Raw genomic sequence first — 10,881 nt, 5'->3', positions numbered from 1 at the left:
GCTGTCACTTGTATATCTATATTGTAAATAGAGAGCCCAGGGCAGCGTTTGTAAGTAATCTGAAGATCTGGGGGTAGATAGGGACTGTGGTGTCACAGATACTCACACCCTTAAGGCACTAATACATTGGTGTTAGATGATGATTACAGAAATTAGTGCTGATTCATGCCTGGCAGCTCCATAGGACCTACAGGAAGGCATTGGAAGTTTAAACAATCTGTTTGAACCAGCAGTGTTTCACATTTGTTATGAATATGGAAAAAAAAAAAAAATTGTATTCATGATAACAGGTTATTGTGTCATTGTTTGTCGTGACTTACAGTTGATGTTCTCAAAGGTAAATAATTTGGTCAAAATGTGCCATATGATCCTCAGAGAAAGAAGTGTTGGTAAGATATATTTCAAAATCATCATTAATTGATGGCACTTCTTATTCTATATGACTGGATGTAGATGTACAACACATACTGAGCACATACGTTTACATATGGAGCTCTCAACATTTAAAATTGCCTGATCTTTGGGTGTAGTGATTCAGGTTAAAATCATTTTGTGCAATGCTCATGGTAATTTTTTTTTATTCAAAGAAAAACACTAATTACAATAGTCCTTATTTGCTTCTTTTATTGATGTGATGAAATAAAACAAAAGTACAAAAAAATAAATAAAAAAAACAAAGAAGCACCTGAGAGTTGTTCCTGTGAAGATGATGTAAGACCGTGACTTCAGGGGTAGTACTGATGAGACAGTACTTACCTGCCCGAGGTGATACCTGTGATGTTACAACAAGGAAGTGGTGTGGGTCCATGTCAACGGGTACCTTGCCTACAACAGGTAGATCATTTGCTCCTACCTTACAACTATCACCGACTCATCCCTCAACATATGCCAGTCTGCCTCTGTTTTCATCACGTAGGACTAAAGCTGTACACAAGATACCAGGAATTTACTGTAACTTTTCATCAAGGAGTTATTATGTCATGGAAGTGAATCTTTCTAAGTTGGTGTGGAAATAATGCTTGGTTTTCCGTGGATGTTGTAAAGATACCCATACTTAATTGGGACTGTGAAACATACTGTGTGAATCATGAAAACAATTCTTGGATAAACTTGAATGTTTGAAATATGGAAGCAGTCAGCTGTTTGGAGTCAGCAACCCTTGTTCTGGACAATAGCAACAATTAAAAAACAACCAGGAACAACAAGAGAAAATATTGCAGTATGTATTTAACAATTTAGATATGATTATTTATTTGCATTTTAATTTTTTTTTTGATCTTCAAACTTCTTTTCAGATGCAATTGTAATATAGATGTAATTAGCATCTGTTAAATTTTTCATCTTTCCAGGACTTTTATCAGTGTTTGACCTTGTAGAGGTCTAACAAGATGGGATTTGGAAATCAACTATCTTTACTTCTGTGGAAAAACTTCACACTGAGATGGCGTCAAAAGGTATGTCTCTGTGTATCTGGGTTATTACACTGTTTTTATACTTTAACGTAGTAAACAGAATAAAATTGTGGATATATTTTCTGTGGCTTCCATATTTTACCTCTTCCTCTCCCCTTGAGGTTCACATGTACTTCAATACACATTATGACCATAAAGTCAACTGTTGACTGTTGAAAAAAATAGTTAAAATAAATTTGTATCATATCTTTAACAAATCTATCTCTCAAGTGTACATTAGGAATAGTTGTTTTGCTTGATAGCTCAGTGTCTTCATTCTGAGGATACTAATAATATCCTTATAGATGTAGGAAAATATCTGTAGAAAATAAAATGCAAATTTGGGACATCAGCTCTTAAATCATATGATATCATTAAATATATTGAATGGATTATTGACTTATATCAAAGCCTTGGTATCTGATTTATACCTTTATGACATGGGGAGCCAAAAGATGCATATAACATATCCCAGTATCGAGTACATTTAAAATACATTGCACCTAGTATCTGGATAACAACACAACAATACTGTGTGTGGGTAGAGATATTTTCCTCTTATCCTACAGTACCCTGGTATACATAATAATGTTGTCTTATCCTACACTACCCTGGTATACATAATAATGTTGTCTTATCCTACAGTACTCTGGTATACATAATAATGTTGTCTTATCCTACACTACCCTGGTATACATAATAATGTTGTCTTATCCTACAGTACTCTGGTATACATAATAATGTTGTCTTATCCTACAGTACTCTGGTATACATAATAATGTTGTCTTTCCCCAAAGTATCGTGTACTGGTGGAGGTGCTGGCCCCACTCATCCTGGTCTTCGTACTGGTGGGAGTCCGTACACGCCCAGATCTGAAGTGGAACCATCCGGAATGTAAGTAAATCTCAACTGATTAATTTCTATTTAATATTATCATATTTTGTATCAATTTTTATTTTAAAAAGATTGGCAGATTTTATTATTTTGTGATTATATGTACCTCTTATTAACTAAACGGTGACAAGCAGAAATGAGCTAGTGCTGTACCCCGCATTTGAGTTGGTGGCGGTGTTGTTGTCGATGTCGGCGTCCCACCCCAAAATTTTAAAGTTTTTGGGGTAAGTTTAAAAGTGCGTACCTAACACCCTTCTAATTTGGTTTATACATTCATTAAAGGTCTAGGAGTGATGTTATGGCAAAATCATGTAAAAAAAAATGGGATTTTTTTGCGCATTTTATCATTTTGTGGACTGATTTGGCATGTATTTATATTATCTAAGACTTGTACATATTGTGAGCATTGCTATGACCTTTACTACACCAGGTCACTTTGATATATATATATGTGAGCATTGCTATGACCTTTAATACACAAGGTCACTTTGATATACATGTCTATATGTGAGCATTGCTATGACCTTAATTACACAAGGTCACTTTGATATATATATATGTGAGCATTGCTATGACCTTTAATACACAAGGTCACTTTGATATACATGTATATATGTGAGCATTGCTATGACCTTAATTACACAAGGTCACTTTGATATATATATGTGAGCATTGCTATGACCTTTAATACACAAGGTCACTTTGATATACATGTATATATGTGAGCATTGCTATGACCTTTAATACACAAGGTCACTTTGATATATATATATGTGAGCATTGCTATGACCTTTACTACACCAGGTCACTTTGATATATATATATGTGAGCATTGCTATGACCTTTACTACACCAGGTCACTTTGATATATATATATGTGAGCATTGCTATGACCTTTACTACACAGGGTCACTTTGATATATATATATGTGAGCATTGCTATGACCTTTACTACACAGGGTCACTTTGATATATATATATGTGAGCATTGCTATGACTATTACACAAGGTTACTTTGATATATATGTGAGCATTGCTATGACCTTTACTACATCAGGTCACTTTGATATATATATATGTGAGCATTGCTATGACCTTAACTACACAAGGTTACTTTGATATATATGTGAGCATTGCTATAACCTTTACTACACCAGGTCACTTTGATGGGAAGTCCATGCCGAGTGTTGGTATCGTGCCCTTCCTCCAGTCGTTCTTCTGTACCTTCAATAACACCTGCTATGAGACGGTCACACCTAATGAAATGGCAGGAAACACCGCTGATTACAAAGATTCACTGTGAGTGTAGCATCTATATTACATCCTTTTATACTGTATTTGACCTAATAAGCGCACTGTGTGCTTACAAAAACACGAAAGTGGCGTGTTTACCTAATAGTACCATGTGCAGGGAAAATTTTGTGTGTGAAATTTCTATGGAAAGGAAACAAACCTCTTTTTTCATTTACATACCTTTATGTTGTGAAAACAATCTAGATTCTCTGTTAAAAGACTGAAGGTTATATTAACAGATCAGTGAGGTAAGGAATGTTTTATATGTTTCAAGTAGCACAACTATCCTCTTTTCCTGAAAATGGTGGGGTGCACTAATAGGGGCAGGTGGGCATATTAGGTCAAATCAGTATGGTGTAATGTTTAAAATAAAATGGTAGAACTTTTCTAAATCATTGATATTGTGATTTAATTAAAATGGTTTCAAATGAATACATTCCTGGTCTGCTTGCAGTGATCCATCCCCATGCTTCCACTGTCATTGAACACCAATATGTCACACTTATGCAAAATCAGTGTATTATAACATGATTAAACGTTGTTAAAATATTTGGAGTAGTGTACGTAAAATGGTAATTGTATATGTGTTGGGTCAAACAGTTAGGTTATATTGATACTCTGTGAATAACTTCATCAGAATTTGTCAGCCAAATTTATGTATGTGATTATCACTATGTGTCCGTCAGTTTGATGAATGCGTTTCTGATGCTCCCAGCGTTTGCAATTATACAACTCAAAATTAGTTCTGGATCATTTCATAAAACTGTATAAGAAGAAACTTTCATTGTGTATTTATTTTGGTCATACTTGAATTTGAAAAGAAACCGCAAATCATATCATAATAATTATTCAATCATTTATCTTAATTAACAAGTTTGAATGTAAGTGTCAGTTAAATACCTTGTAACCCTTGAAACCAACAAACATTTAATGTTAATCATGATGCTTTGATGATAGAATGACAAAGCTGGTTGAAGATGTCACTGATGTCCTCAACAATAATATGGATCGGAAACTTATCATGGACCTTATAGGAACCTGGGACATCATAACCTCCCTGTCTGCCAAGATCCTCAACGGCTCCACCAGAGGTGAGGATTCTCTCCAGGAATTGGATGAAAATTATGGATGAACTATATCCCATACATTTGAACATATCTGTATAGTTAGATGGATCTGTAATGTTATATGAAAGGAAACAGACTTTATTGGGATGGTTTCCATTGATCATGTATATAACGTAAGGCAGAACTTGATATATTGCTAAAGGATTATTAATATGATGGAAAACATCATTAAATGGAATTGATTTCTTTTTAGTAAATTAATATAGTACAATGACAAAAAAATTTGTGTCAGCATGGAATTAGTAGTGTAATCTTTGGGACAATGTTCTAAATATGTCATACCTGATAAGAAGGCTTCATGTAATGGACTTTTTAACACAATTGGATGGTCGGGTAGCACAGTGAGGTAACACTTTCACCAAGGGGTCCGGGGTTCAGTACCCCAATTTGACGTGTGGGGTCACTTGTCTGATCATGAAGGTTTCCCCTGGGAACTTCGGTTTCCTCCTACAGTGAGACCCCTCATGCTTCCATCCTGGCTGACAAGAGTGCTTAATATAAGTTGGTATAACTTGTTTTATGGTTGTTACAAAATCATATAGTTTACATTTTACTCTACTGCCAAGAATTGGGGGTGGGGGTAGGATGACTGGGGAGGGGGGTTGGTGCATGCATGTGTGCAACCTATAGATTCTGCTGGAAAGAAGAGGAGAGGGCATATTGTATACCAGACAGGGGCATATTGTTAGAATAATTAAATACCTTTAAATAATTTATTTTACCTCAATGACACAGAGTGCATTTAATCAGGTTTGTTACAATAATGATGCTTATCAAAAGAATTTTTAAAACATCCTTTACTACTTCATCTATAAACACATTTACTGTCAAGATGATATATTAAATCAATATATTTCAGGTCATGTCAAAGTATTGAGTCTTTTTAAAAATCCACGAGAGCTTGTTCAGGACATTGTGAGCAACAACATTACATTGACAGAGGGCTCCTTAGTGAACCTCCTGAATGCATCAATAGATTTTAGTCAGGTAAGAATTGTTAATTACACAATAAAGAATCGCTACTTACACTATTAAAAGTCAGGTAAGAATTTTTAATTACACAATAAAGAATCACTACTTACACTATTAAAAGTTGAGTAAGAATTTTTAATTACACAATAAAGAATCGCTACTTACAGTATTAAAAGTCAGGTAAGAATTGTTAATTATACAATAAAGAATCACCACTTACAGTATTAAAAGTCAGGTAAGAATTGTTAGTTACACAATAAAGAATCACCACTTACAGTATTAAAAGTTGGGTAAGAATTGTTAATTACACAATAAAGAATCGCTACTTACAGTATTAAAAGTCAGGTAAGAATTGTTAATTATACAATAAAGAATCACCACTTACAGTATTAAAAGTTGAGTAAGAATTGTTTATTACACAATAAAGAATCGCTACTTACAGTATTAAAAGTTGAGGTAAGAATTGTTAATTATACAATAAAGAATCACCACTTACACTATTAGAAGTTGAGTAAGAATTGTTTATTACACAATGAAGAATCGCTACTTACACTATTAAAAGTTGAGTAAGAATTTTTAATTACACAATAAAGAATCGCTACTTACACTATTAAAAGTCAGATAAGAATTGTTAATTACACAAGAAAGAATCGCTACTTACACTATTAAAAGTTGAGTAAGAATTTTTAATTACACAATAAAGAATCGCTACTTACACTATTAAAAGTCAGGTAAGAATTTTTAATTACACAATAAAGAATCGCTACTTACACTATTAAAAGTCAGGTAAGAATTGTTAATTACACAATAAAGAATCACCACTTACAGTATTAAAAGTCAGGTAAGAATTTTTAATTACACAATAAAGAATTGCTACTCACACTATTAAAAGTCAGGTAAGAGTTTTTAATTACACAATAAAGAATCGCTACTTACACAACTATTAAAGTCATGTAAGAATAGGTAATTACACTTACTATTGAGATTGCTACTTACACCATAAAAGTCAGTTAAGAATTGTTAATTACATTTAAGCCTCTAAAAGTCAGGAAAGAATTACACAAATACAGAATTGTGATAAAACCAAATTCAATCAAGTATATGCTTGTCAGTATATTGTTTATCATTATTTACAGTTTAATCGTCCACACCTGAGTGATGTTTTGCGAGACTTTGAGGTTTGTCCTAGGATCGGTAAGTCTATTGGACCCAAGAAATCTGCGGAAGAGGTTCGTGATTTTGTATGCTCCTCCGATTCCATGTTAGAGTCGTTCAGGTTCAAGAACATTGCTGCACGACGTACCGTTCAAGCTGAACTTTGTCGTATTCCTGAAGCTCACCTGGTCAAGCTATATGAACTCTTCAAAAACAAATACAGCATCCAACATTTCATCTTTCAGGTAAAAACATACTGCTGTTTCATATACTCTTGACTTGGTTTTAGGTAAATTGTGAGTAGATATGCAAATTCAGTAATACAGCAGAAATTCTTTTATGAATTTATAAGATCTAGCAATTTAGGGGCCACAAATTCAATGCAATATATCATTCAAGATAGATGTGAGTAGAAAGCTGAAGCTGTTTATATTAATAAATTCTTATTTTTATTTCATTCCATTTTAATGATAGCAGTAATTAAATGATTTTAAAATTGTAAATCATCTTCAGTTCACAACGAAACAAGTAGTAAGCTTGGCTATTAGATAAATTGATGTTGTACAAGGCCAACATTATCAGGATTTGTAGAATGACTGTTTTGCTATGCCTGACCTTGATAGTGTAGTAAGAATCAAGTGGTTGAGAAACCTAGCTACCATCACCACACAAAACTGTCTCAAAACACATTAAGAAACTCATTAATGATATCTCACCATTCATTTGATTTCAGGTTTTGAGGTTTGTCTTTATGAATACTGGAAAAATACCTAATGTCACTAAAATCTACGGGAAGTTGAAAGAGCTGTTCAAAGATGTAAGTACATAAAAATGTTAGGATTAAGTTACTAGCAGTCATAGACATAGCCTGTTTACAATTACTGCAGATTTATTCATTAGCTGATTTTTTTTTTGTATCAGTAAATGTTTTATGAGGTGCTGTTATACAGTATAAGGTTTATGTCATGTTCAAATTCGTAAATATGTACTTATGTCCATTAGACAACTTAAACAAATATCAGAGATTAGTTAACTGTGGGGGCCACGATAGCTCGGTTGGTTAGAGCACCAGCCACACAACCTCAGGTGAGATCCCAGATGCATGGTTCGTTTCCCCCTACCCTTATTGGTTCATGTTTCTCGGGAAGCTGAGAAACTGGCCAGTCTGCTGTCATGGTTGTGTCCCTGGGCAGACACTTCACCCTAATAGCTCTAGATGGCATGTGATGGGCCTCCCATATGTTGTTCAGTGAGGTAGTCACCAACTACTACAGAGACAGTGCCTTAAAATGACCAGGACTATACATTGGGTGATAAACCCAGCAAACAAGCAAACAAACGAGATTAACTGCAGTGCAGTAGTAGTACAGGAAACACTGTTAGTAGTAGATATATTATTGCAGTAACTGTTGTACTTGATACTGTTTCAGGTGAAGGATCTTGACTCAGCAGATGCAGCCGCCTTTGAGAAGCCAATTAAAGACCTTATAGACTTTTTTTCAAAGAAAGGAAAACCTAGTCCTCAAGTGATCATGGAACAAATGGGGAAGTTTGTTTGTGGCAGAAATTCCTTCATGCAAATGCAGTCAACTAAGTCACTGGATATTTTAGATCGATTTAATTCCTTCAAAAGGCCAGACATTAAGGATGACAAGAACAAAGGGAAGAATGACTATGGACCTAATTGTAAGTGAACTGTCATACAGCTTGTATGCAGATTTATCCTTATTTAGAATGTCTCTGTCAAGGTTTAGTCTAAAACTGAATTTTTGATAGGCATGTTCAACATAGCAACATCCAAGGATAACATAAATCACATAAAAATCAAACATTGTCAGTAAATACAATATACAAAATGTATAATGAAAATCATATACTAGGGGTATGTCAAACATTGTCAGTAAATACTATATATAATGAAAATCATATACTAGGGGTACGTCAAACATTGTCAGTAAATACTATATATAATGAAAATCATATACTAGGGGTACGTCAAACATTGTCAGTAAATACAATATATAATGAAAATCATATACTAGGGGTACGTCAAACATTGTCAGTAAATAAAATATATAATGAAAATCATATACTAGGGGTACGTCAAACATTGTCAGTAAATACTATATATAATAAAAATCATATAGAAATCTACCAGGGGAAGGAATTTCTGTATTCAGTAAAAAATATAAAGTTTGTTTATACATGTATACTGAGTAATTTCATCTTGTAGTTAGTCATATTTACATGTTAATTACATATTGCTATGCTTATAAAATTGACAGCACCCGTGTGTATGGAATTAGTGGAGCTGATGAATGCCAATGTAAATACACAGATCTTATGGAAAAACCTGCGACCAGTTGTCCTGGGAAAGATTCCCTACGCCCCGGACACCCCAGCTGTCAGGGAGATCATTAAGGGGGTAGGCTTGTACCTGTGGGGTCTTCATACTCGGGATAAACCCATAAAAATGCTGTAAAAGTTACTCAAAATATGTATTTTAAGTCAATTTGAGAGAGATAAAATCCTTTCTATTTTTAAATACTGAATAAGGCTTTAATTTGGTGATAATGACAGATTTATCTAAATTCATCAAATAATCCCCAATACATATCTCTCTCAAGGTTAAGATATTTTGCTCCTTTTTTTGTAGTGCATATAAAAACTTCATTAAGTATAAGCACTTAAAAGCAAGTTGTATATATTTTTTCAAGCATTTGTGAACAAGTGACGTTTTTGTTTGCAGGCCAACCAGACATTTGCAGACCTGGCAAAGATGGTGAAGCTGGCTGAGGACTGGGAGGAATATGCTGTGTATCTGGAGAGATATCTCAAGACCAGTCCTACAATGGATATGATCAGGGTATACCCCATTGTGACATTAAATACCTCGCAACCTCGTCAAAATTGAATGGTGTACAAAATAGTGAAAATATTATCAACAAAAAATACCTGGCTAATAACACACATCTTCTTCTGCAACAACCATACATAGAATTTCTGGTATTCTGGGATATAAATTTTAATGAAACAGGACCAAACTGATACTTGAAACCAGTAAAATTTAAATAATTGCTCCACAATTTGTGAAAATGTGAATCATCTGTCTGGCTAAAACATTGTTTTAAAACTTGGCTGCAGACTCTTTCATAAAAAGGTATACCCATGTGAACATTAATTTATTCAAATATTTGATATCATAATATGCTAACGAAGGAAAAATGTTCCATTGAAGACAAAATGTAGACTCATTGTTCTTGTTTTCAGCCTGATTGATTTAATGCCTTGGTTTACACATAACCTATCTGTTGTAGGCATTTTCTACATCTTGTTTGTGTGATCTACTGGAGAGTAAGACAATGAGTCTGATCAAGTCGAAGGCCAACTCAGACAAAGTCTTATCCAAAAGTGTGTGCCACTTCCTACAGACTTATCTAAGTAAGGACCCCAAGGCCGATGGCAACTTTGATTGGGAGAGGACCCTTCACTACACTAAGATATTTGCCAGAGTGGTGGCTGAATACGGCAAGGTAACCTTGACAGGATTTGTGATAAGCTTTGATTACTTGCAACTCGTTAATCAACACCATTAATCAAGATTAATTGAGAATGCATAGCCTAATACTGGACCCTGCAGACACCTTCAATAATCCTTGAGAGTTTTGTTTTTATGTCCACCTGGAGTCCAGTGTTTGATGTTGTAGTATCTGAGATCATTTATAATGTACACCAGTCAGCAGTTTTATCACTGGTGGTGAGTGAAGTATTAGGTAGTGATATAGTATTAATCAGACATTTTGTATTCCACAGTGTTTCCAGTTTAACAAGTTTGTAGGGTATGCCTCTGAGGAGGAGCTGATTGAGAACAGCCTTGACATGATTGAGGAGGACAGCTTTTGGGGAGGTTAGTAGTTAAACACATGCCCCGTATCACTTAAGTAATTACATTTTCATTGTCTTTACATAGGTTGACGTATCTTTACTGT

At 34.3% G+C, this 10,881-nt stretch overlaps 1 protein-coding gene across 1 annotated transcript in view; it reads left to right on the top strand.

Moving 5' to 3' along the window:
• The first annotated feature begins 554 nt into the window (after nt 1-554).
• Nucleotides 555-10,881, top strand: part of LOC117325683 (phospholipid-transporting ATPase ABCA1-like) — a 33,590-nt gene continuing 23,263 nt past the window's right edge. Inside the window, exons 1-13 of the mRNA XM_033882097.1 lie at nt 555-1,219; nt 1,350-1,454; nt 2,249-2,345; nt 3,503-3,644; nt 4,596-4,729; nt 5,625-5,752; nt 6,874-7,137; nt 7,626-7,709; nt 8,323-8,578; nt 9,178-9,317; nt 9,642-9,758; nt 10,210-10,425; nt 10,706-10,799. Coding sequence (XP_033737988.1) covers nt 1,389-1,454; nt 2,249-2,345; nt 3,503-3,644; nt 4,596-4,729; nt 5,625-5,752; nt 6,874-7,137; nt 7,626-7,709; nt 8,323-8,578; nt 9,178-9,317; nt 9,642-9,758; nt 10,210-10,425; nt 10,706-10,799 — 1,738 coding nt within the window. The 5' untranslated portion in view covers nt 555-1,219; nt 1,350-1,388. The remainder of the gene's footprint in view (nt 1,220-1,349; nt 1,455-2,248; nt 2,346-3,502; nt 3,645-4,595; nt 4,730-5,624; nt 5,753-6,873; nt 7,138-7,625; nt 7,710-8,322; nt 8,579-9,177; nt 9,318-9,641; nt 9,759-10,209; nt 10,426-10,705; nt 10,800-10,881) is intronic.

Source organism: Pecten maximus, chromosome 4 (genome assembly GCF_902652985.1).
Source record: "Pecten maximus chromosome 4, xPecMax1.1, whole genome shotgun sequence".
Taxonomy (NCBI): Eukaryota; Metazoa; Mollusca; class Bivalvia; order Pectinida; family Pectinidae; genus Pecten; species Pecten maximus.
The sequence above is the reverse complement of the archived record's forward strand: the minus strand, read 5'-3'. Positions and strand labels throughout refer to the sequence as shown.